This window comes from Hippopotamus amphibius, chromosome 3, assembly GCF_030028045.1.
Source record: "Hippopotamus amphibius kiboko isolate mHipAmp2 chromosome 3, mHipAmp2.hap2, whole genome shotgun sequence".
In the NCBI taxonomy this organism is placed as follows: Eukaryota; Metazoa; Chordata; class Mammalia; order Artiodactyla; family Hippopotamidae; genus Hippopotamus; species Hippopotamus amphibius.
In genome coordinates, this window is record NC_080188.1 from 151208352 (window position 1) to 151235059 (window position 26708).

Below are 26708 nucleotides of genomic sequence, written 5' to 3' on the forward strand. Positions count from 1 at the left end.
TTCTTTTTTTTTATTCTCTATTTTTTAATTGAAGTGTGGTTGATTAACAATGTTGTGCTAATTTCTGCTTTACAATAAAGTGACTCAGTTATACACATATATGCAGTCTTTTTTTATATTCTTTTCCGTTATGGTTTATCCCAGGATATTGGATATAGTTCCCTGTGCTGTATAGTAGTAACTTGCTGTCCATCTATTCTAAATGTAATTGCTTGCATCTACTAACCCCAAACTCCCAGTCCTTCCCTTGCCTCCCCCCATCCTTGGCTACCACAAGTCTGTTCTCTATGTCTGTGAGTCTGTTTCTGTTTTGTATATAGGTTCATTTGTGCAATATTTTAGATTCCACAGATAAGTGATAGTATTTGTCTTTCTCTTTCTGACTTACTTCACTTAGTATGATAATCTCTACTTGCACCCATGTTGCTGCAAATGGCATTATTTCATTCTTTTTTATGGCTGAGTAGTATTCTATTGTATATGTGTGTGTGTATATATATATATACACACACACACACACACTCCCCCCACATCTTCTTTATCCATTCATCTGCTGATGGACATTTAGATTGTTTCCATGTCTTAGCTATCGTAAATAGTGCTGCTATGAAAGAAAGGGTGCATGTATCTTTTTGAATTATACTTTTGTCTGGGTATATGCCCAGGAATGGGATTGCTGGATCCTATGGTGGTTCTATTTTTAGTTTTTTGAGAAATCTACATACTTTTTTCTATAGTGGCTGCACCAACTTACATTCCCACCAATAGTTGTAGGAGGGTTCCCTTTTCTCCACACCCTCTCCAGCATTTGTTATTTGTAGACTTTTTAATGATGTCCATTCTGACTAGTGTGAGGTGGTATCTCATTGTAGTTTTGATTTGCATTTCTCTAATAACTAGTGAAGTTGAGCATCTTTTCATGTGCCTATTGGCCATCTGTACGTCTTCTTTGGAGAAATGTCTATTGTCTTCTGCCCATTTTTCAATTGCATTGTTTGTTTTTTTGTTGTTTAGTTATATAAGCTGTTTGTATATTTTAGAGATTAAACCCTTGTTTGTTGTATCTTTTGCAAATATTTTCCCCCATTCCATTGGTTGTCTTTTCTTTTTTCTTTTTTTTAAAGGTTTCCTTTGCTGTGCAAAAGCATGTAAGTTTGATTAGGTCCCATTTTTTATATTTGTTTTTATTTATATTTCCTTGGGAGACTGACCTAAGAAATCATTGGTACGATTTATGTCAGAGAATGTTTTGCCTATGCTCTCTTCTAGGAGTTTTTTGGTGTCATGTCTTATGTTTAAGTCTTTAAGCCATTTGGGGTTTATTTTTGTGTATGGTATGAGGGTGTGTTCTAACTTCATTGATTTATATGCAGCTGTCCAACTTTCCCAGCACCACTTGCTGAAGAAACTTTCTTTTTCACATTGTATATTCTTGCTTCCTTTGTCAAAGATTAATTGACCATGGGTGTGTGGGTTTATTTCTGGGCTCTCTATTCTGTTCCATTGATTGTATGTCTGTTTCTGTGCCAATACCACACTGTTTTGATTACTGTATCTTGTAGTATTATCTGAAGTCTGGGAGTGTTATGCCTCCTACTTTTTTTCCCCCCCTCAGGATTGCTTTGGCAACTCTGGGTCTTTTATGGTTCCATATAAAGTTTAGGATTATTTGTTCTAGTCCTGTGAAAAATGTCAAGGGAAATTTGATAGTGATCACATTAAATCTGTAGATTGCTTTGGGTAGTATTGCCATTTTAACAAAATTAATTCTTCCAATCCAAGAGCATGGGATATCTTTCCATTTCTTTGAATCATGTTTAATTTCCTTTATTAATGTTTTATAGTTCTCAGTGTATAAGTCTTTTGTCTCCTTGCCAGATTTACTCCTAGGTATTTTTTTTTTTTTTTTGGTGCAATTTTAAAAGGTATTCTTTTTTTTTTTTTTTTTTAAGTCAGAACTTTAATATAGATTTGTTATTTTGTAGCATCCCTATTTTTTCCCACTTACACTCAAAACCATATTAATCTTTTCTTAATCATGAAGTAAAACTTTATGAATGTGTTTCTGTCCATACCATTCTCTGAGCAGCCCAAGTGTAATTCCATATCAGTAAGAAGAGGTATCATAGAGACCTCTTGGAAAGCTTGTCATCAGGAAAATATTTTCCACATTAATATCCAGTGTGTTTTCCTTCAGCTTAAGGAAAATTAACTTTAAATTTTATATTCAATTTTTATATCAGATATATTTTATTGAATTTATATATCAGATGATAGGTGAAATTTGGAATATAAATATATTACAACTACTTACTTTGAAGTCTTTTTCAATTTAGATTACAGGAAGACAAAGCAAAATTCCAGTTGAATTTGACAATCCAAATCCTCCTTAAACAAGGACAAGTAGAACTGGAGAACTTTCAGTTACTGCTGGATTATTCTGATGCAATCCTCATCAATAAGAACATAATTGAAGACTTGAATGCTGTGATTCGGGTAATTACCACGTTTTGTTTGTCTGCTTTTTGTTTTTTTTTGGGGGGGGAGTCTTAAAAATAAAAACTTTATTAAGGCGTAATTTACATATAATAAGCAGCACTGTATTTAAGAGTACAGCTAAATGAGTTTTTACAAAAATATACACCCATGTAAGTACCACACAATATTTTTATTTTCTCCTTTGTGCCTTTCTTTAATTTCTAATGTTTTTAATTCAGTGGACAAGTATGACTTGAGTAATTGGATAAAAACATGAACTGCAAGAGAAGGTGAGAGAGAGGGAGAAGAGTCCCAGGTCTCTGGCCCTGTACTCTAGCGGAAGCCAGCCCTTAGATGGGGCAGGTTGACTGGGGGTTTGAGGAGAAAAAAACAACATATCATCTGCTGTACCAAATATTTTTTATATTCTTGCTTGTTTTCTAACATTTAATGTCATAAATTGCCTTCTAAGCACTATTTTAGCTGTTCTTCAAATTTTGATATATTTTTTTAATTTTATTTTCACTTAAAATATTATCTAATTTCCCTTGTAACTTCCTATTAGAAGTTACTATCTAGAAGTGTGTTATTTAATTTCCAAATATTTGGGGATTTTGTGCTATTTAGGAATTATGTGCTAATGTTGCTATACATATTACTTTTATAAATGCATTTTTAAATTAATTAATTAATTAATTAATTAATTGGCTGCTTTGGGTCTTCATTGCTACACACAGGCTTTCTCTAGTTGTGACGAGCGGAGGCTACTCTTCATTGTGGTGCATGGGCTCCTCATTGCCGTGGCTTCTCTTGTTGCGGAGCACGGGGCTCTAGGCATGTGGGCTTCAGTAGTTGTGGCACACGGGCTCAATAGTTGTGGCACACGGGCTCAATATTTGTGGCTCATGGGCTCTAGAGCACAGGCTTAATAGTTGTGGTGCACGGGCTTAGTTGCTCCGTGGCATGTGGGATCTTCTTGGAGCAGGGCTCAAGGTATTCTTTTTTTACCTTCCCTTTCTGATCTTTCAGAAATGCAACCAACTTCTGAATGTTAATCTTATATCCTGTTACTTTGCTGAATTCATTTCTTAGATCTAGCAGTTTTTGTGTGGAGTCCTTAGGGTTTTCTATATATAGTATCATGTCATCTGCATATAGTGACAATTTTTACCTCCTCCACCTCAATTTGGATACATTTTGTTTCTTTTGTTATCTTATTGCTGTAGCAAGGACTTCTAATACTATATTGAATAGAAGTGGTGAGAGTGGGCATCCTTGTCTTCTTCCAGATTTTAGTGGGAAGGCTTTCAGCTTTTCACTGTTGAGTATTATATTGGCTGTGGGTTTGTCATAAATGGCTTTTATTATGTTGATATATTTTCCCTCTACACCTACCCTATTAAGAGTTTTTTTTATCATGAATGGGTGTTGAATTTTGTCAAATGCTTTCTTGAAGTTGCTAAATTTAGATAAAAGGAAATCCTGCTATTTGCAACAACATGGCTGGAACTTGAGGGTATTATGCTAAGTGAAATAAGTCAGATGCAGAGAATTGGGGTGTGTGATCAGCTTGTGCTCAATTCCCTGATTAGCTGATATTTTGGAATCTCAATTTTCAGTTTTCTGGTTCAGTATGTAGTCTGGGGGCTACATACTGAGGGCATACTGATGCAGTTAATTTCTGGTTAACTTGCAGTTAACTTGGTGGGGGGTTTAGTATCTGCAAAACAACTTAGATTGTCCTTCGGACTTATCTTTACCTTTGAAACAGAACTGAGAGTCCTTCTGACTGATTTATTATGTTTAACTGTTTAAGATATAGCCATAACTGCTTAAGTTATGGCTACTCTCCTGACTGACTCTCCTATTTTGTCTCTGCATTCTTTGCTTCCCCAAACACTAACTGCAAGGGCCTGTTCTTTGTTCTACATGAAGGGCCTAGGAGGTCATGGTTTATTTCTCTAGCTGCTCTTCCCAATCAACAATTAGCAGGGACACAGAAGGGTCTGCCACCAGAAAGGTCTCTCAGGATCTTTCTCAGTTTCAATGTGGGAATTATGTGTTCTTTAAAGGCTTAATAGAAATGTTTTTCTGTTTGCAATTTTTTCCCAAAATTAACTGATGAATTTGTTTATTTGCTTGGCTTTGGGGATTTGAGCTATCATTTATTATTGGTTTATAATTTTATTATATTAGAATTTATTGAAATGTTATTTTTAGCTTTCCACATGGTCAATTTTGTGATGGCCCTGTATATAGTTGAGAAGACGTATCTTTTCTATATCTTGGATTCAAATTTCTATCTATACATATTTACCAGATCCTTAAATGTGATAGTCAAATCCATTAAATCCTTGCTTTTTCTTTTGTCTACTATATCTACTGATTTTTCAGAGAGAGCCAGATAATTTTAAAAATCATGTTGATTACTCTGTATGTAATATGCATTTTTTTCAATTGTAAGTTACCTCAAATCCCTTTAGATTTAGAAAGAAATCTACAGAATGTAGTCTTCTGTGAGTTTAAATGAGGATTGGAGGCTTTCCCTCCTCCTTTTCCATAGTTCATAGATAACTTTGCAACCAAACATGCTTCTGTTTGTTCTTCCAACAACACCAGAATGATATCTAAGGAGTTAATACTGTACCAATCAGAAAATGACTCGGGAAACATGAGTTGGTCAACCTCAGCCTTTTTCTTCTCTTAAAAATACAGATACACTGAAATTTGTATACGTTGACACCACTGAAAAAACATATCTCATTTAGAATGTAATGAAGTTTAAATATCTGTCTGCCTTACTCTTTTTTAATTATAGGCAGTGCCATGCCTTTATGGGTGTAGGCATTTAAATGTGCCACACACACATTGTGGGTTTAACCCCTGTGGGAGCAACATTTTAATTATTTTTGCCAAACAAAGGAAAATAATACCTGGATTCCATATTACAAACATGAAAAGTGACTACCTCACACCAGTCTATAGATGCATCAGGGTTGTTGCAGAGTTTCCTGTAAAAGCATTTCGCATCTTGAGTCTTCACTTCTGGACCAAAGAGTTCCTGTACTGTCGCATAAAACTTGTCATAATCAATTGTATCTGCATTGTAACAAAGCACAAGAACATTGTCATAAAATTCAAAGGACTATATTGCATTTTTCAGCTGCTTTTTTCTAACTTCAATCTATTTTATTATTTCAACCCTATAAAAACCTTAACCATCAAAAACCACATTCTTCTAAAGTTTAAAGATCTTTCCAGGGGAACATAACTAGGCTCTTGGCTAAAATATTACTTAGAAGAATTAATATTGGTGTTTAGTATCTCCTCCATAGATTTTGTTTCAATTATTTTAGGAATTTTGTTCAGGAATACAAAGACAAGAAAGCAAATTACTACTTTCTTATTGGGAAAAAGTTTTACTAACAGGAATGTTTGCCAGAACTAATTTTAGGTGGAAGATAGAAGTGAGCAAAGAGCAATTCTTTTTTTTTTTTCTTGCCAAAATTTTATTATTTTACTTTTTACATGATGTCCTTAATTCATCTCATCAAATTTTTACATATGCTATAAAGTGAGCGTGTTTCATTTTGGATTTTCTGAGAAGCAGACCCCAAGACAGGTGCAGAACTGCAAGAGATTTATTGGGGGGAAACTCCTATGAAGGAAAGAAGAATGGGAGCAGGAGTAGGTGATGAGAGACTTCAGATCATAATAGAGTTCTGATACATATTAAGGGAGAGATAGGTGAATTCATTCAACCCATGAAAGTCAGGTCTCCATACCAGTTTTCAGGAGGACTCCCATGGACCCTGAGTCTTCACTTGCCCCTTACTCCTCTTAAGTCTCAGCAAAGAGATTATTACTGGAAGTGGTGTGGTAAGAATTTACCTGCAGGTTCCTTGGTTCCCAGAATTCTCCTGCCCCCAGACCCTTGTAATTTATCATTTTTCAGACTTTATCCAGATCCTTTTAATGCAGAGCCAATTCAGTAATGTTCTTTGTATCTACCGTCATTGTTTAGGTACCTCCCATCTTTCTCTGTACCATTTGCAGTTGTACTGTAATCTTTGAAAGCCTCCAATCTCTTTTGCACTATTTCTTGTAAAGTCTCTCTCCTTGAAATAATTTTACTAATGTCAAATTTCTTAAAGCATTGGATAATATCTGACTTTGCCTGACTTTTTATGACTAGCTGCCATATGCTAGACAGAGTAAAAGAATCTAGACTCTAGCTTTGTCAATTATTGATTTTTGTGAGCCACACTAGTAACAATATCTGTGACTTTCCACTTTTCCATGTATTAAATGGGCATAATTACAATCACTACAAAGAATGAGAGTTGATTGATTCTTTGACACTGTAAACACGCATGGACATAAACCACACCATTGAGTGAACATTGATTTTGACAAATTTCATGATTCACTGGGCTATAGCTATTGAGTCTCAGGACAAGAAGGAGGTAGACACAAATATGCATTAAGCAACTCTTACGTGTCAGAACTGAGCTAGACAGTGGTCTTAGAAGGGAAAACTAGATAGACAAGACCCCATCTCCTGTAGTTTACATTCTAGTGGGAGAAACAGAAAATCAACAAGTGATTGTGACAGGCAAGACTAATTACTAGAGATGGGCATTAGATTAATGGTTATCTGTGTAAAGGGGCATAAGAGAACATTCCGGAATGATAGAAATGTTCCCTGTCTTGACTTAGTTAGTAACTACAGCTATGTTTACATATGTCCAAAGTTATCGAGTCATATATTTAAGATTAGTGCGCTTTCTGTGCTTTACTGTATGTAGGTCATACCTTAGTAACAAGGTGAGAATCATTAAGCATAGAGTGAGATCAGTGCTCAGAAGAAAACCAATAGGGAGCTGTAATAGAATTACTTAGTGCTGGGGGCTGGAGGTGGACCTGAGGGAATCCCCTTCTAAGGATGGGTTAAAAAAAATAAAGCTGAGACCTGATAAGCAAAAGGAGTCAGCCATGCGCAAAGCTAGACAAGAGTATCTTAGTCAGAGGCTGACAAACACTAAGACACTGAGTCAGGAAAAAGCTTGCTGTGTTCTGGGAAAGTCAGTGACATGCAGTATAGTGAGGACTGGGGGAAGTACCATGAGGTGAGATCAGAGAGGAAGGAGGGCCGAGCTAGAGTTAGAAGTTTGTATTTTATTCTAAGCATGATGGTGAGTTATCACTAGAGAGTTTGAAAGACAACTGGTTGCTGTGAGGCGATAAGAGTAAAAGCCATAAAATCCCTGGGGAGCTAGTACATTTAATCTGGGAGTCAGATGTGGAGGCTTAGGCCAGGGTGATACTGAGGGTGATGGCACATCCTGACTGCCATGGAAAGTCTCATTTATACCTGTTTTCTCAACTAATTATTATTATTTTTATTTAGTTTTTAAATTTTTTTAGGGGGCGCCATGCCGCATGTGGGATCTTAGTTCCCTGACCAGGGGTTGAACCCATGCCCCTGCACTGGGAGCGTGGAGGCTTAAATGGCCAGGGAAGTCCCTCAACTTAATTATTAATAACACCCCTTTCACTCTTGAAAGTGTCATGAACTGGATGATAAGTGGTATAGACACTGAAGAGATAGCACTGAGATGGTGAGATATGGTTGGAAGTAGAATTACAAAGACTTGCTAATAGCTTGGAAGTTGTTGGGAACAAAGTTGCCATTGAAGGACAGGCTGGATTCTATTGTAATGGTTGTCATTCAGAGAGTTTGCCATCCCTCTCTCACGGGGGCTATTTGGCAACGTTTGCAGACATTTTTTGATTGTTATAACTAAGGATGGGGGTGCTACTGACATCTGGCAGGTAGAGGCCAGAGATGCCACTAACATTCTACAGTGCACAAATAGCCTGCCCCCACTGCCTGCCTCACACACATACACATATACAGAACAAAGAATTATCCAGCCCCAAATGTCAATAGTATCAAGGTTGAGAAACCCTGTTCTAGAATGACACGCAGATTCCTGATTTCAAAACTTGGCAGATGTTGGCACTATTTACCAAAACAGGGGCAAATAAGTAAGGACGATAATTCTTGAGGAAGATAAACCATTCAATCTTGGTCCTATTAAGTTTGCATTCATATGAGAGATCCAAATAGCTTAGCTGTTTTAAATTCATACCAACTAGTACATGATAGGTGTCTCATTCTAAATGCTACTGGATGAGGATTATAATACTTTCCCCTTCTGGGGTGATTTTAATTCTGTTGGGTAATTGACAAGAAGATTTAAGAGCAATATTGCATGGATGAAATCCTGCAATGTGCTTGATATCATTTTTGAGGTAAACTACTGTCCCATTAGAAACATTCTCTATAGTTCTTAGCTTCTTGCCTATGGTGAGAGGTAGACCCTATTGTTCTGTATTTATAAGGGAATATAAATGTAAGCCAGTATTAGCAGTCTGATCAAAGTTCAGATTACATTTCTCCCTTCTCAGTCTTTCAGTTTAGTCCCTGTCATAAAGGAATTTATCTAGCAGTACTTAGTTTTAATCAAATCTGATATATACACACATACTTATATAACTATAAAATATACTATAGCACATTATACCATAATATAGTATAATATGCTATAAAATATCTATATATGCTATAGATATCTATATATCTATAATATCTATATGTTCTCTGTCTCTAAATATATATATATTTATATATGTGTGTGTGTGTATGTATACAAACATATATACTACAGAAGAAGGAAATTTTCAGTGTGGCTTTGAATTGCAAGCTTATAAATGTAAGCAAGGTTTACTTGTTAACTTGTTAGTTTAGCGCATATTTAAAGAGTACTTCCTGGCTTCAGACTCTGGGCTAACCCTGGGTTACAAAGCCTTCAGAGCACTCACAGTTCAATGCTGGAAAGAAGAGGCAGGTATTAATACATACATGTATATAAAATTCAACAGGTTAAGATTAGCAGGTAAATCCCTTGAGATGGCAATAAAGTGTGTCATAAGTTCTAAGGATGGCTTTGCTTAGGGAAAGTTTGGAAGTTTTTATAAAGAAGTGACATTTGATTTGGGTCTTGAAAAATGAGCAGGAGTTTATAGGCACAAAAAAGGGAGGAAATGCACTCCATATTGCAGGGATGACACGTGCAAAATCAGAGTCGTTAAGAGTATGCCATGCTTGGAAATGCTGAGAAGTTCATGTTAGGGCAGAAGGTGCATGAAGGGAAGTTCCAGGAGCTGCAGCTGGAAAGGTAGGTTAAGGGATGACTGTGAATAGACCTAGATGCCAAGTTAATGTATATGGATTTTAAGGGTGAGCTAATAAACCAGCAATGTGGCAATTCAAAGCAGATTTTTAAAGGAAAATCTCCCTGCAGAAGTATACAGAAAGGAATAACTCTTGGCAAGAAGACCATTATATCAAGAGGCTGTTATAATAACCCAAGAGTGAGATACCATGAAATAAATAGTCAAAGTTTATACCAAGACACCTGGCTTAGGAGACTAAGTAGATGATGTCTATGCTATAAGACTAAGAGACAACACAGGCAAAGCTCAAGAAAAAAAAGAGGCAAAGAAAGAAGAGGAAAAAATAAGAAGAGAGCGCTGTAAATTTCCAGAAGCAGCAGCAGCTGTTAATGTAATGAAATGGCCAAGTAAGCTGGAAAATACAAACAAGTTATTGAATTTGGCAGGCATATTAGGTGATCAAATACCTTGGTAAGAACATTTTTTCAGCAAACTGAGTTTCAACTCAGCCAGACTTGAGTTGATTGAAAACGAAGTGGTAACACTATGGGGAAATTTAGTGGAGAAGCAAAGGAAATACATACAGCTTAAAGGAAGAGAATGTCAAGGTCAGGACCGTTGTTACGATTTTAGTTTGAGAGGACAAAGCCAGTGGAAAAGGAGGTTTTGCAGTTTTTGCAGCAAGGTGATAGTTCTGGAGGGGAGAAGGGATGGAAGAAGGGACAGGTGCTGCTTCAGGTAATTTGGAAGTGGAACAAAGGGAGTTTGAGAGAATTCTCATCTTTTGGCTTTGCTTTCACTGATGATGTTGGAAGCTTGACTGAGAGAAGGTGAGATTCTGGAGAGGATTCAGAAAAAGTGACAAGGGTTTGGAAAATTAATTACAGAGAGAGTTAAAACAAACTGACTAGGGAAAAAATGAAAGCTTATTGAGTAGTTTAGAAAGCCCAGCCAAATTCTCAATCATCTAACAAAAACATACCTAAAAGGTCTGAGTCAGCTCTAACACTTAGGAATTGAGTGAATCAAGCAGATGATTTATCCATACCTCTCATTTTTTAACAAATAAAATGGGGATAACAGCAATAATAGTATTATTTGCCTATTAGAATTATGAGAAGTAATTAAATTATATTTATTAAAGTGACTTGTAAATTCTTAAATACTATTCAAATAATACTAGCTTGGGTTTGAACACCCAAAGTCAACATTTTCACTTATTTATGACTATACAATCTGGCATATTAAGAGGCTGGCCATACTGACCCTTTAGCAGTTATGTGGGCCCTGCTTCTTTCCTTACAACAGGATTTATTATTATTTACTTATTATTAGCCTTTTACTCTTCTGTTAAGCCTTACTCCTCACTGCTGACCTCAATGCTCTGAAGCTACACACTACACCACTCCCCTTCAACCTTGATCATGGAGCTGTACTTTCAGTTGTGTTGGTATCTGCTGCTAATAATTCTGGCAGACCACTATTCATCACCTTCCCCTCACCTTGGCATGCTTGAAATTATTCTAGCCTAGAGATGTGGGGAGAGGCCCAGAGAGTGAATCATGGTAAGGCAGGAAACTTTGCCTTACTTATAAAAGTCTTTATGATCTTGTGATATCCTTAAGTAAAGAGATGGCAGGGTGGTTCATGTGGCTTGCTAATGGTCACTATGCACTACTGAGAGTCCCAAGGCAACCAGTGAGCTATCAAGTGGTAGATCCCACAGAAGAACACTTAGATGTCATTTAATCTAACCCCATAATTTTATGCTTGAGACAACTAACATTCAGAAATGAAAAGAGCTTCCTTAAGTCCACTTTGTTATTCAAGGACAGATTCTGAATGAGGACTTGGGGCCCCCCATTCAATGTTTTTGCTGTTAAGCCATGTTGCTTCTTCCTGATGGCTTAAAACTTTTCCCAATTCTAATCAACAGACCCAACCGGACTGCCCTGTGATCACTGATCTTACCTTCTTTTTGGATAAACAAGCCAGCTCTTTCATCTCTTTTCTGGGCTGCTATATGTTCGACCAATTGTTCAAACCCTCTCAAGGCTGTTCTGAAATTGCTAGTCTGAAGTGCAAGGTTGAAACGTTTTTCTTCCCTGATATCCATAGGGACATAGGGAATCTTTTATTTCTGTCCAGAAATAACTGTAAATTTGCCAACTTGGAAAACTTTCCAGTTGTTACAATGTCTCCCTGCTGCCTCTGTTTTTGCTCTAGGTCTCATTCCTTTGATCTTAAAATCCCATATTGTGGGTAGGAGTAAAATTTGCGGCCACTAGGATGTTAGCAGTGAGAAACACTGACTTAGGTCTAATGCATTTCATATAGGCAAACATTTCAGTAAAAATCCTGACCTCATAATGTTACCAGTGTCTCATATGGTCCTCATTACATCATAATACCTCTGTAACATCCTCCTTCCTTCATAAGATGGAGATTGGGATTTCTTTCCCTACAAATTGTGTGTGTGTGTGTGTGTGTGTGTGTGTATGTATACACTGCCTGAGAAGGAAGAAAAATGGATAAATACCAAGTAAGGAAACTGGGCATTACTTTTTCCCTCCTACATCTCCTTTCACCTCAAACATTTTGCCTTCCTCAAAATGCCCTGGAGATGAAAATTCTTATTCATTCTTGCAGCTGTACTGGATATGGAAACATAAACTTCTAAAGATGAAAATGTATTTCAGCATCTGTCCTTTCTATGACAAATGAAGGTATTTTCAGAGATCATAGAGAATAAAAATACTTTTTCTTCCTTTATGTACTGTCCTTCGATTAAAATAATAAAACAAGCCAGGGATGGGGAAGGGGTAGTTGCTGAGAGGAATGTTCTTCAAGGTATTATTAGTTGAATGAGAAGAGGCTTTTCTCCATATCTCCTTTCCTCTAATTGCAAACACCAATATTCCAATACCATTCAGTCCAATAGCTATTTAATCAAGTTTTCCAATCTACAACTCTTTATGGGAAGGAGAGATTGTCTAATATTTTTTCAACAATTAGCTAACTTCCTACAGTTTAGGTTAGTTAGATGAAGTCCATCTTTAAAAACATCTGTAAGACCTTGCATTCAGAAGTGAATCAGATGGCATTGCTGGGTACCTCCAGTTGTAATACTCTCTCCTTAGTATCCATCTCTGGCTACTAACAGGAGGGCAAAGTAAGATTTTTATGTAGAAAAAAATCTCCTAATTCCATTTGTTCCTTCTCTTTTCCCTTTAAAGCTTTCAAAGTACTAAGTAGTGACACATGAAGGAGCACTTTTCCTACAATCCTAATGCACGCATTCTCATTTTCATCCATCCATTTATTCAGCAAATATTCATTGAACACGTGCTTCATCTAGGTGTTGTTTCAGGCACTGAGGAAAGAGCAGTGAAGAAAATAGCTTATTGAGCTTTCAATCTAGTGGAGAAGACAAACAAACAAGCAAATAACATGCCAGAAGGTGATAAGTGCTAAAAAGAAAAAGAGTAAAGGTGTGTGTTGGGGGACAAGTCCAAGTACAAGGGTTAGGTTGCTCAGAGAAGGCCTCATTAATAGAAAGCCATCTGGGCACAAACTAGAGGGATGTAAGGTAGCAAGCCATGTAGGTAAATAGTAGAAGGGTGTTCCAAGAACAGCAGGCATAAAGTCCTGAGATCGAAGTGTGCTTGACATCTCTGAGAAATAACAAAAAGGTCATGTGACTGGGGCGATGTGGGATGGGGAAAAGAGGTCGGGAAATAAGGTCAGAGAGTCGGGGGCCAGGGGTGGGCACAGATCTGTTGTAAGGACAGTCTATACAGTAATCACTAATCTACTATTGAGTAGAATATTGATATGATCTGATTCACAATTGAAAAGGATTGTTTCAGCTGCTTTGTGGAGATAAACTGAAGGAGAGAAAGAGTAGAAACAGGGAAATCAATTAGGTGGCAGTTTCAATAAACCAAGTAAGAGACGATAGTGGTTTAGATTAGGATATTAGTGATGAAGGTAGGACTAAAATGTCAGATTGTGTGAAGGTAGATATGATAGAATTTGCTGATAGATTAGATGGGAGTGTGATAACAAGAGAAGGATCAATAATAACTCCAGGCATTCTGGAAGGACAGAGTAGTTACTCATTTTGGGGGAGGAATTCAGTGGGAGAAGCAGATTTTGGGGGGAGAATTAAGAGTTCAATTTAGGATGTGTTAAGTTTGAGATGTCTATTAGATAAACAACTGTGGATCTTGAATAGTCAGATGTAAAAGTTTAGGGTTCAGGGGACAGATTGAGAATCATCAGCATATAAGTGGTAGTCAAAGTCATTAGACTGCGTGAGCTCTCCTTCAAGAAGCAAAATAACTGAGGCCCAAACCCTGAGCATGCCAGTGTTCAGAGGTCAGAGTGATCAGGAAGTGATCACTGACGGAGACTAAGTAGGAGTGGCCAATGAGGTAGAAGAGCCAAGAGAAAGGAGCATTTCAGAAACCAAGAGAAGACAGTGCTTTGAAAAGGAAGGAGATGTTGAAAGGACTATCAGTTTACTCAATAAAGAAATTGCATGGGAAGAAAAAAGAAGGAAGGGGAACCTATAGATTAAAAGGAACTTTAAAGACATACCAACCAGTCACAGCATGTGGACTGTATTTAGATCCTGACTCAATAATCAAACTGAAAAATAATTACAACATGTATAACATAATTGGAAATTGGAACATCGACTAGATATTTGATGATATTGAGAAGTTACTGTTCATTATTTTAGATGTAATAATATTTTATGTTAAATTATTGTGATATTATATTTTAGAGTTGACATAAAATTCATATTTTATAGCAAGACAAAAATTTAAGTGTAAAAAATTTTCTCTGCCCTTTGGTCTCCTCTGTGCCTCCTATGTGCATTGTGTATCTGCATTATGCATTTACCAAACCTTCCCCATCAGCAGAAATACCTGCTCAACCATAAAGAGCAACATTCTCCAAGCACCAAAAAGACAGCTCCTTAAAAGATGACACTCCTTTTTGATCTTGTAAAGGTCCACAGTAACACTTAGATCTGGATCATGTAAACTGTAAAACGTCATTTAGTATACAGCCCTCTGTCTCAAAGAACTTATGTAACTGTACCTTGACTTTTAACTGGCGGAACAGTACTTGGAGCTTTCTGAGATGCTGTTCCTGGGTTATAATTGTCAAATTTGGCTCAAATTAAAATTTTCCACTTCTTTCATAGATTGACTATTGATTAAGTTTCATCAACAAGAGCTACATAGTGAAGTATTTACAGATAAGCATTAAAATACAAAGGAGCAGCAAACTGTGCCAAATACTGATGATAATCTGTACAAGGTGAGGACTGACGATTAACCATTGGAATGTGCATTATGGTGACCTTGAGAAACACTATCTCAGTAGAATGGTGGATCAAAGAGGGAGTGAGAGGAGGGACTGTGGAAACAGCAAGTATAAATGCACATCATGGCAGTGGCTTTTGGGAACATCTTAGAAGTGTAAGCTGGAGCAATTCACAATTATTGTGGCCATTTATAGAGCTACAAGATGCAGCTGTATTTTATCAATTGCAGAAATGATATAACCATCAGTTTAAAGAACTTTAAAGATGTCATTCATGTTCCCACCCCTCTTACAAAACTATTGATTTTAGAATATTGCCTTTTAGGTTCAGGCCACATACTTTGATAATTGTATATAGTTTCAATAGAACCATGCACATTATTCAAATATTAATGTATTCTTTCATAAATCTGTCCCCATTTTTCTAATATCCTTCATAAGTATATTTTTTTTTTTCCATCTATTTTTCTCAACCAAATATTTAATTATTTTATTAACTACTTTTTACATACAAATGATTGTGAAAGGGGATTGATATAAAAATTTCAGAAGCAAGCACACATCTAGCTGTGTAAGGAAAGAAATAATATTGCCACTGTTAGAGAAAGGTTCTAGTTTTAAAAAAAAATAGCTGGAATGATTTCCTTGAGCTATTTGATTCAGCTTCTATGAGTCTTATGAAAGCCTGTGTGTGGAAGTCAGTGGCCAAGGCCATGACACAAGGCCCATAGTTAGGTCCTCAGCTGGTTGTGACATAGCCCAGGCACCAGCTATCTGGCAGAAATCCTGTCAGGAGCAATAGGTCGCTCTGCCTTTTCTGCCTCTGAGTCTACCATAGTCAACTCTAGTTATCAGCATAAGTCAATGAAGGGCTCCTTTGGCGTGAAATGAGGATTATTGACTGTTGTGTGTGGCGGGGCACAAAAGAAGGCAGGAGCTTCAATAGGGCATGATGCTGGCCAGCCAGTACTGCTAAGAATCTGGGCCACGCTCACCCAGGAATTTACAGGATAAAAAGATAATACAAGAGCAGAAGGCACCTTGATAACTCTCCTCCACATGTCTGTCTCTTGAGTTATAATGCTACAGCCAGAACCGATGCCGTGTACATCAGGGCATAGCTGTCATACTGCTATTTCCCTTTGCCATTGCTTTGGAAATTCCCTTATCTTTTCTCCTATATCTTACTTTCCCGTGTTTTATTTCTTCATTTTGGTGGCTTGCATCCAGAAATAGTTACCTGCAAGATAAATTTTTGATACTTTACCTATCTGAAAATATTCTAAATCTTCTTTTGCATTTGAATGATATTTGGTTAAGTATAGAATTCCAGGCTGGAAATTGCTTTATTTCAGTGTTTTGAAGATATTGTTCCATTATCTTCTTGCTTCTGGTGTTGCTATCAGAAGTCTATTTTGATCAGATTTTGTTGCTGATTATAAACTATTCTGATCTCGATCCTTTATACATAATTTATTTTATTCTCCACCCACCCCCAACCTCAGGAAACTTATAAATGCTCCCTTTGTCCCATTGTACCAAAATTTCACTATAATGGATACTGCTGTGGAGAATACATGTATATACCGATATAGATATAGATATATAGATACAGATATAGATTGATATACATTAATCATAACTTCACTAATCAGTTCTTTTAAGAAATTGAATGTTTATCCTTCTATAAGTCCTTTGTCGCCCAAACTCTGCTTTTTAGAGCAAGATTATAAATGAGATTCCATTTTAAAACAAATGTATGTATTTGGGGGCGGGGGGAATGTGAACAGATACCCGATTTTCATTAAACTGATTCCTACATCTCACACATCTGAGAAGCTGTATGCACAAAGAGAGTTGACATTTAGAACTTGAAGGTATACCAGCTTTTCTTTTTCAAAAAGTTCAATTACATTCACTAACTTATGTTTCCTAAGGGAGGAAATGGTTCATATATATTTGGCTGGATTTTCCTCAAGGCTTCTTCCATTTCTCACTAGCAATCAAAGTTTAGACAGGCCGGGGAAGGATGAGTTCCAGCCCTGGGAAGGAGATTACTTGGTTGAGTAAAGGTTGAAGTTTCCTCTTTGCTGACATGTGCATGACACAGTAGACAAGTGGCAGATAAAACTTGTCTTCATACACACCTCATGTGTTGTAAAATATTTTTTAGGGATAGAGGGGTTGTAATAATTTAATGCTCTAGTGTGGGAGGATATTAAAATGGACTTCTGTCTTGCCAGAGGCTCCACAATACAATAGGCTTGAAGAATTCCCCCATTCTAAAAAAAAGTGCTATGCAGCCCCTGTCGGAGGATGTGTGGAGGCACTGAGAAACCAGTTCTTCACACATTTGTCTGTTCTCACCTTCAAAATACGTAAGAGAAGGTAGCTTCATTAAAAGGTTGAGGAAACTCTCAATAAGCACTTCCTTAGAGAAAATTTTTAGAGTAGTCAAGGGACCATAACTTTTATCCACTTCTTTCTACCCAATTGGCACAGAAGGGGACAGACTGTGGCTGGCCAGTTCTCCAACAGCAGGGCACATCCAGAATTTGGTGGGGAAAGGATGCATTCATATTTCCAGAGGGCCAGGTGCAAGACCCTGAGTAGAGGAGCCAAACTGAGTCATTTTGGGACTGACTGCAGGGTCTAGGGAACCCTGACCAGGGTGTGAGAGGGAGACCCAAGGAGCCAGCTGACAGAGGCATTGCCCCTGTGAAGGGAATTGTAGGAGAAATATCTCTAGTGACTTCAGGTCCTCTAGAGACCCCACAAATCACCCCAGGAGAGAAAACACAGCATTGAAAATCTGCTATAATCAGAGGACACCAACATCAGATGACAACTTTACCAATCAAGGAAGATTTTTCCTCGAAATCCCAGAGGGACCCACAGAGCGTCTAAAGGTAGTGGTCAAGGAAATGGGAGAAGCTAAGTTTGCTGTTCCCTCCACCCCCATCCCCCCACCCCCCAGAAGTTCTCCAGGCTACAGCAGGCTCTGTTTTGGAGGGTTGACAGCTTAGTTTTCCATGAGTTTTAACATTTTGTTACCATAATAACAGCTACTCTGTGCACCAAGGCCGAATAGAAATACAGAGACAGAGATTTTGGAGGAAGAGAGAGATGGTTTTATTTTTCTGCCAGGCAGAAGGGGAGACACAGCAGGCTAGCACCTCAAGAACTGTGCCCCCTTCTCCTCCAGAGTTGGGGAGAATTTTATACGTGGGGCTCGCAGTCCAGGGTATGTGATAAGGAGCAAGGCGGTGAAGGTCTTACATTCTTTTTCCTTCACATTATTTCAAAATAATCATAGCTGGCATCAGGCCACCCGGTAACGGGTCCGGCAGTCTGTTAATTGCGTCTGTTTGCCTCCGGTTTATAGCTGGAGACCTTCTCCCTGAAATGTAAAACAAACAAACAAACAAAAAAACTACAGGGGTGATTTGTTATGATGGTCATTTGGAATGCAGGTGCCCAGAGGTAATAAGATTAGGGAGTGAGAGACAGGATGTAACTCACAGGGAGTTAAGGGTGATAGGTGCCAGTGTAATTTTCACAGTATCAGGGAGTGAGGTTAACTTTGTGAAGTACAAATCAAGTTACTACAGGTCAGTGACAGTTAAAGTAAAGCAAGGAGTGATTAACTCTTTCAGGCTAGGTTATGTTTCTCCTCCAGCCTGTTCGCTGTTCTCTGTTTTTCTTGCTCTGAAGAGAAAAAAGAACTCTCATTTCTATTTGCATTGCAACAATTTCAGTATTACAATGTTCTGGACTTTATACTTGAAAGTGAGCAGAAAGGCTTTGAGAACTGATAAAATGTCAGCGAAGAGCAGTGAAGAATAGGTGGAAAGAAGGTATTTGAAATGAGTACTGCCCCAGAGAGTAAAGTTAGTTTTTGCTTGCACTATACTGAGGGCAGCTCACTCAGTAAATTGGTTATACTTGCATACACTGTACTTCTACTTTGAAAGAGTGAGATGCAGGCATAATTTACATATGTTTGTTTTTTTTTTTTTATTATTATTATTTTATTTTTTTTTTTGGGGGGGTACACCAGGTTCAATCAACTGTTTTTTATACACATATACATATGTTTTTATTGTGCTAAAATACACATCATATAAAATTTACCATTTCAACCATTTTAAGTGAACAATTCAGTGGCATTAAGTAATTCACAATTTTGTGCAATGATCACCACTATCCATTTCCAGAAATTCTGCATCCTCCCAAACTGAAGCTCTGTACACATTAACCACTAACTCCCCATTCCACCCTCCCCCCAGCCCCTGGTGACTGCTATCCTACTCTCTGTCACTATGAATTTGCCTATTCTGGGTACCTCATATAAGTGGAATCTATATTTGTCCTTTTGTGTCTGGCTTATTTCACTTAGCATAATGTTTTCAAGGTTCATCTGTTACAGCATGTATTAGAATTTTATTTATTTCTATGACTGAATAATAGTCCATTGTATGTACATACCACATTTTGTTTATCCATTTATCTGTTGATGGACATTTGGTTTATTTCCACCTTTTGGCTATTGAGAATACTACTGCTATGAACACTGGTGTACAGATACATGTTCCAGTCCCTGCTTTCAATTCTTTTGGCTATACGTATAGGAGCAGAATTACTGGATCATATGATAAATCTGTGTTTAACTTTTTGAGGAACTGCCAAGCTGTTTCCACAGTGGCTGCACCATTTTACGTTCTCACCAGTGGCACAGCAGGGTTCTAACTTCTCCACATCTTTGTCAACACTTTTCTTTTTTGTTGTTTTTTAGTTTTTGATAATAGCCATCCTAGTAGATGTGTGGTTTTGATTTGCAGTTCCCTAATGACTAAAGATCTTGAGCATGTTTTCAAGTGCTTATCAGTCATTTGTATGTGTATCTTTGTAGAAATGTCTATTCAAGTCCTCTGGTCATTTTTGATTTGGGGATGTTTGGCTTTTTGTTGTTGTGTTGTATGAGCTATATATTCTGGATATTAATCCCTTATCAGATATATTATTTGCAAATATTTTCTTCTATTTGTGTTGTCTTTTTACTCTCTTGATAGTGTACAAAAGTTTTTCATTTTGATGAACAAAAGTACGATTTATTTTTTCTTTTACTGCCTATGCCTTTGGTGTCATATCCAAGAAATCATTGCTGAACCTAATGTCATGGAGATGTTTTGTTTCTTCTAAGAGTTCCATAGTTATAGCATTTAAGTTTAGCTCTCGAAGTCAATTTATGTATGTAGTATAAGATAAGGTTCTAACTGCACTCTTTTGCATGTGGATATCCAGTTTTTCCAGCACCATTTATTGAAATGTCCTTTCCCCACTTAGTAGTCTTGACATCCTTGTTGAAATCTCTATTCTATTACATAAGTCTGTCCTCATGCCAGTATTGCACTTGCTTTTGAAGTTGCAGTATTTTTGGCATTATCCTATGATTACATAATTCTGAAAATGAATAGAAACATATATCATTATTGACAAAATGAATAATATTTTTGTAGTATCATTACCTGTTTCTGTCAGGTATAATAAATAATCTTAACAGTTCATAGTATTATAAAAATAAATCTATCAAAATTCATAAATATTTGCCAAAAGCCTCATTCCTTTTTTTCCTTCACTGATATTATTCCTTTTGCATAGGCATTGCCTGGACATTGCTCTAAAGCCAAAGTCCTTTTACTAAAATAGCCAAGAACCTGCATGATCTGGCCAATCACTGCTCACCTACTTCTTTGCCCTTATTTCATAATTCTCATTCCACTCCAGCCACATTGGTTTCTTTGTTTTTTCTCTAATATGCCAAGCATGGTCCCACCACATCACATCTACCCTGTGCCTGCAGTACTCAGTAAGGCTATCTGTAATCACACTGTACAATATAACAACCTCTTCCCTCCCTCCAAAATACCCTTTCTCTGCCTTATTTTTCTTTATGCCACATTTCACAACACTGCACGTGTACTTATTTGCTAATTGTTCTCCCAACACCACCAAAATGTAAGCTTTACGAGAGCAGGAACTCAGCATCAAAGAATGAGTGAATGAATGCTTTCAGAAAAAATATGAGTCCTTCTTCATTCATTCAACTAATATTTACTGAGACCTTACTGTAGACTAGGCAGTAAATGTGGTAGACATTAAATATAAAGAACTTGTTAAACGGTTGCATAAATCTAAAATATAAAATTAAATTAGTTTTTTAAAGAAGTGGGTGGGTTAGTCTCACAGATAAGTCCAGATTTGAAGCCTTAGTAACAAATCAAGATTTTAAGGGTTGGACACACTGCCCCCCTCAGCTACTGCTCAATGCACCATGATGGAAAACAACCCCTACGCTGACGATTAGATTTTACCCCCAAGGAACTTGTAATGGGGTTCACTAGGGCTAGTCATTCTCTACCCATCTTTTGAATGGAGATGGGAGGCGGCACACACCTTGGTGGAAGGCAGTTCCTTTGTCCTTGCACAGACACTGTGCTGGCCAGCAGTGCCCAGGACAGCGTGCAGGTCTGGCTAGGGGCTGCATTCCCCTCGGGCCCTTTTGGGGCCTGTGCAAAGGTAGTGGTGCAGCCCTGCAAAGACTGTGATCAGTTCACGGACCTGTGTTTGACTTGCCCTCTATTTTCACAGTGTAAAAGGGCAGAGGAAATGCACTGCTTCAAATATAGCACCCACTTCTGCACCAGCTAGATGTGGTCTGGAGCTTGAGGGTGCAGCCTCGGGGTCGCTGCAGTGAGGGCCCTAGTGACAGGGTGTATCCACTGCTACTGCAGGAAGGACAAGGACAATATGGGCAGGCTGGGTTTGAGGCCTGGGTTTGCATGAAGCATGCGACACCGTTTGGCAGCGGGTCATAACAGCTTCCTGCGGAAGAAGAAGCCAAGCACGGGGGTCCCTCGTGTAACCCCCCTGGTGTGCACGTGGTGGGCCAGGAGCCCGTATATGCTCCTGAATGAGCGAGTGGATGGTGACCGCCGAGAAGCCTTTCAGCTGGGTGAGGCGGGCTGCGGAGTGAGGAACCACTGCGGTGTATGCGCCTCCCGGCTCTCATAGAATGGGAAGGTGGGGCCAGGGTACCGGAAGGGGGCGGGGTAAAGGGACCTGGCGCCCTTGCACTCGGCTAAGACCGCGAGCAGGGGCGGGGCCACAAGGCGCTTCGCGGCCCCGCGACGACGGCGGGAAGAGGCGGGGTTACGAGGCGCGCCGGGGGCGGGGCGGGGGCCGCGAGCCTCATCCGCTGCCCGCGCAGGGGCGGGAGGGGTCGACGGGTGCCTCGCAGCGCCCGGAGCCCCGCCCAGGGCCCCACCCAGAACCTAGCGCGCTGGCGCCAGGCGGCGGCGGCGGGCGGCGACCGGCTGTGGCCGGGGCAGCCGACCCTTAGGCCGCCTGTCAGCTAGGGCGCCTAGGACCTCCTAGTGCTTCTGCTCGGCTCCGCGGGGCTGCTGGGCGTGAGCAGCAACCTGCTGGCGGTCGTCCTCTACCTCAAGTTTCCGCGGCCCCGCAGCCCCGCCCTCCTCCCCCTGCTCAGCGTCAGCCTCCGCAGCCTGCTGCCATCTGTCCTGCGGGCCGCGCGGGCTTTCGCGTTCCGCCTGAGGGGCGGCGGAGTGCGGGGAGCCACGAACTGCGAGTGGGACGGCTTCAGCAACAGCCTGTCGGGTGAGTGGCCGGAGTAGACCCCGGATCCTCCTGCCCCTGGCCCCGCCCCGCTCCTGGACCCCAGTCTCGCGGCGGTGCTCCCCTGACTTCTCCCGCACCGACCTCTGTTCCTCTGACCTCACCTCCTCTCGCGCCGCGTCTTCTCCTCCACCCTTGTGACCTCACCTTCCCCCGAGCTCACCCTCGCCCCCACCTCTCCGCCTGCACTCGCTGATCTCCCTCCCTCCCTGTGCTCTTCAGGCCCCACGCCCACCCAAACCCTAGTCTGTCTGCAGCCCCAGCTCCCCGGTGGCCCCAGCTCCTCCATACTCTGACCGCTGTCCAGCTCATCTCGCTCCTCTGCTTTCATCTCCTAGTTTAATTCAACAGGGCAGTAGTCAGTGGCTTTTACACTTTGAGGAAAGAAATGAGGAGCTGTGGAGATTCGAGGAAAAAAGTGATTGATTTGTGAAGGTTGGAGAGGGTGATGAGAAGAGAATTCATATATTACTTTACTAAAATGAGAGGTAGAAACCTAACATAGTAGCAGTGTGTAAATTCTTTTAAAAATTTGCCCGTTAGCAGATGTAAACCTTTGACTGCTTCCTAGGAAGTGAGATTGTTTTATTCAGGTCCCCAGAATGCAAATTGACGTGTGCCCTATTAGCTATTTTTAGTATATTTTACTCCTTATAGTTTGCAGCGCACCAGAATCTAAGGTGAGATTGCAGATGGCTCAGAGAATCCCAACTCAAATGCACAAATAATTAGCTGTGCAGCCAGTAGATTTCATTAAAGTAGAACTTGATTGTTAATACAGTACTCTTAACCCATATGGAAGATTGAAGTCTCACTGAGACTTAACAGTTTCAAGGCTGAACCACGCAGCGTTTCATTGAAGACGTGATTTTCTAAGATTGGGAAAGAAATCCTTTTGCGTGTGCTCCAGAAATTTCATTTGTACAAAGATTTGAAATAGAAATGTATGTTTCTCAGGCCTTAAATTTCCTTTTTTAAAGAAAAAATCCTGAACTCCATTGATAATTTATTACTGCTTTTATCTTGGTAGGTTTATGAGAATAAAATCTTTGTAGCATTATCAAAAGTATTTTCTTTTTCACCAACCGTCTATGTGGTGACAAACCCAAATATTATATTTGTTATGATTCCTTTTTTTTATATTTTGAGGGAAACAAGAAAATGTCATAGGAATCATAATTTTATTTATTTGTCCCAATGATTTTAATATTCCATTACTACCTACCCTTTCCTTAATAAGCACTTACCTGAGAACTTCATTTATACAAAGATTTGAAACTTGAGAGGGGGCTGTAGGTATGTGAAGGTGGTGCTATAGATCATGCTATAGATGACACTTTGTATTAATTTAAAATACCTATCAGGCAATATTTCAAGCAAGGCTAAACTTTAAAGAGAGCAATTCAGGCCAAGCCCTAAGTGTCATCAGTGGCAGATATTGGGTCACAGACATTAAAGTTCTTATCTTCAAGAAGTGCTTTTTCTGTGCTGGGAAATTCAGTTTCTATTCTGACTCAGTGCCTGGGAGTTTGAAAACAGGGGTATATTGAGTTTTTTATTAGTACCAGCATTCCACTTCTTCCTCATCCCTTCTATCTTGTGGCCCTACCCTGCTGTGTCTCCTTGTCTCTTCCATCTTTTTTCCTCCCTCATCATCCCTGCTCAGGTTCCACCCCAATCAGAAGGGATTTTCTAAGACTGCTAGAAATGTTCACCACATAGTATTTTGCCTGACAACTGCTCTCTTTCTCTGAGCATTTAGTTAGTGCTTCCAACAATCACATTAACCTGTTTTTAAGTTAGAGGTGGAAACTGTGGGGCAAGAGGTTTTGAGTCTTGTTTAAGCTAAGCCCTGGGAGACAAGTCAATAGTGGGTTATGATGGAGATGAAATAGTTCTTAGCAAAGATTAAGAGTTTCTTTGCCTGGAGTAAATTTTAAAGATTGTTTTTCTAGGTAAGAGTTAAAGATGAAGAGAGGGAGGGTGCTCCCTTCATTGTTAGCCTTGAGCAAGAACTAACCAACCATGGAGTATTGAAGGGGGAGGACATTTGAAAATACCAAAAGTGGCTGCTTGCTCCAGAGGCTTCTGGGGAGGCCACCCTGTCAAGTGGAAAGACCAATGGCCTGATGATGTGAGAGTGGGTCCCACTCTTGATCTTGTAGCTAACCCATCATGTGGACTTTCCCAGTAGCTTAATCTCTCCAGGCATCAGTTTTCTTATCTGTATCACAGGGTGGTTGAATTAAATGTTCTTTCAGGTTGTCCTGTCCTGTTTTGTATTACGGGGACTCCATCCATACCCATAGGTTACAAGACCTGGTTTTAGCACATATGGCTTATATCCTCTTGCTTACTCCCAACCCTCAGCTGTATCCCCTTCTAAGCCAAGAATAAGTACATACCGTGGTTACACTTCTTCATATACCCTCATAGGTTCTGTCTTCCTCTGCACACCCTGCTGGAGGAAAGCACAATAAGGATTCAGACATACTGGCACCAGGCAGCGACTTCATTCTGTGGTTTCTTAAGGAATGCTGAAAGCAAGTGGAATCCCTGATATTCTTGAGGCAGAGTCTTTGACTAGATAGCACTACTAAGATTGCCATCTCATTTAAAAGGATTGCCATCTCACTTAAACTGAGCAGTCAGTTCAGTGAATTAGTCAATTTAATCTAAGTTCCAGTCGAATGGCTTGTTATACAGATGTCCAGGATAATTAGTCATTTTAGCCTAGGTGGGCCCAGTATGCACTGATCTAGGTTTCAGTAAGTGCTGTGGTAGGAAAAACCAGAGCTCAAGAAACTCTCACTCTTACTGTGCAATGCTGAATGATAGAAAGGCCACCTAGCATGTGGTGTGTGTAATGCTTTAGCCTAAAGACTCCCAGGTGAATATGCCTTTCAACTCTTTGGCTTTTTCACCTCTGGCCACATGTACCACCGCACACGTGTTCTGCACATGGAATATAACCAGGATGATGCTGGAAGTTAACAGGACAGACTTTCTTCACTATCAACTCCTACCCCTTCAAAAACAAGAACAACAAACAACATGCTAATCTTGGCAGAGGGTGTTTAGACAGACCTTTATCTTGGAAGACAGATTCAGGGTCTCAGAGTTAGAGTCTCACAAAGTGCAAGTCACCCTATATTGACTTGGGTTTTAGAGGTAGGTGTTATTTTATGTTAAGATATTACAACATAGGGACCTGGGACTTTTTATTTTTAACTTATAGCTAAAAAACACACCTGTGCATATGTACATTCATATAAGGATTTCTTGTAAATACAGTTTCCCTTCAGTAGAATGATTCTTTCACATACCTAAATATTTTTAAATGCTAGTTGTTTTATTGAACTAATCCTTTTCTAGTAATCTGAATGGCTAATTCAATTGAAATAGTCTCATGCCTCTCCTAAGGGTAGGTGGGGCATGGAAAAGTCTTCTATTCATCTGTCCTAGAAGCATCCACAGACTGTATTGCCCACATAAATATGCATAATCATGACAGTGTGCACGTAATATATAGTCTGTTTCCATAAACACAGTGGAGGCATATGTTACTTGCAATTTAATCTCACCGTTGTGTATCATTTATTTAAATACTTAGAAGCAAAAATTATAGAATTGTATTATGTTAATTCTTTTCTATTTTTGTGGGATACTATTAGGTCCATTCTTCATTGCTGAATTGCCTTATTTGGAGGGGTCTATATCTTTTGTTCATTTTCAAGAAATTAGAAAAACATGAGAAAGCATTTAATGACTTGCTTTAGTAGAGGCTTATGTCCTAATAACAAGTCGGGCTCCATTGGATTGTAATTGCTGTTGCATGAAATTACTTTTCTCTTAATATTGTTTACAATTGTATTCTTTCTTGAATTTTCTTCTTTCAGAGAAGAGTTCCAGTCACAAATGTGTATGTGATACATTTTGACGTTCACTGCTAA

General features: G+C 39.1%; 1 protein-coding gene across 2 annotated transcripts in view; it reads right to left on the reverse strand.

The window, feature by feature from the left end:
* WDR64 (WD repeat domain 64) overlaps nucleotides 1-11836 on the reverse strand; it is a 153518-nt gene extending 141682 nt beyond the window's left edge. For both annotated transcript variants that reach the window (XM_057728227.1, XM_057728228.1), the window contains exons 1-2: nucleotides 11692-11836; nucleotides 5447-5577 (exon numbers count right to left, since the gene is read on the reverse strand). In XM_057728227.1, the coding sequence (XP_057584210.1) occupies nucleotides 5447-5577; nucleotides 11692-11836 (276 nt within the window). The remainder of the gene's footprint in view (nucleotides 1-5446; nucleotides 5578-11691) is intronic.
* Nucleotides 11837-26708: the final 14872 nt, after the last annotated feature.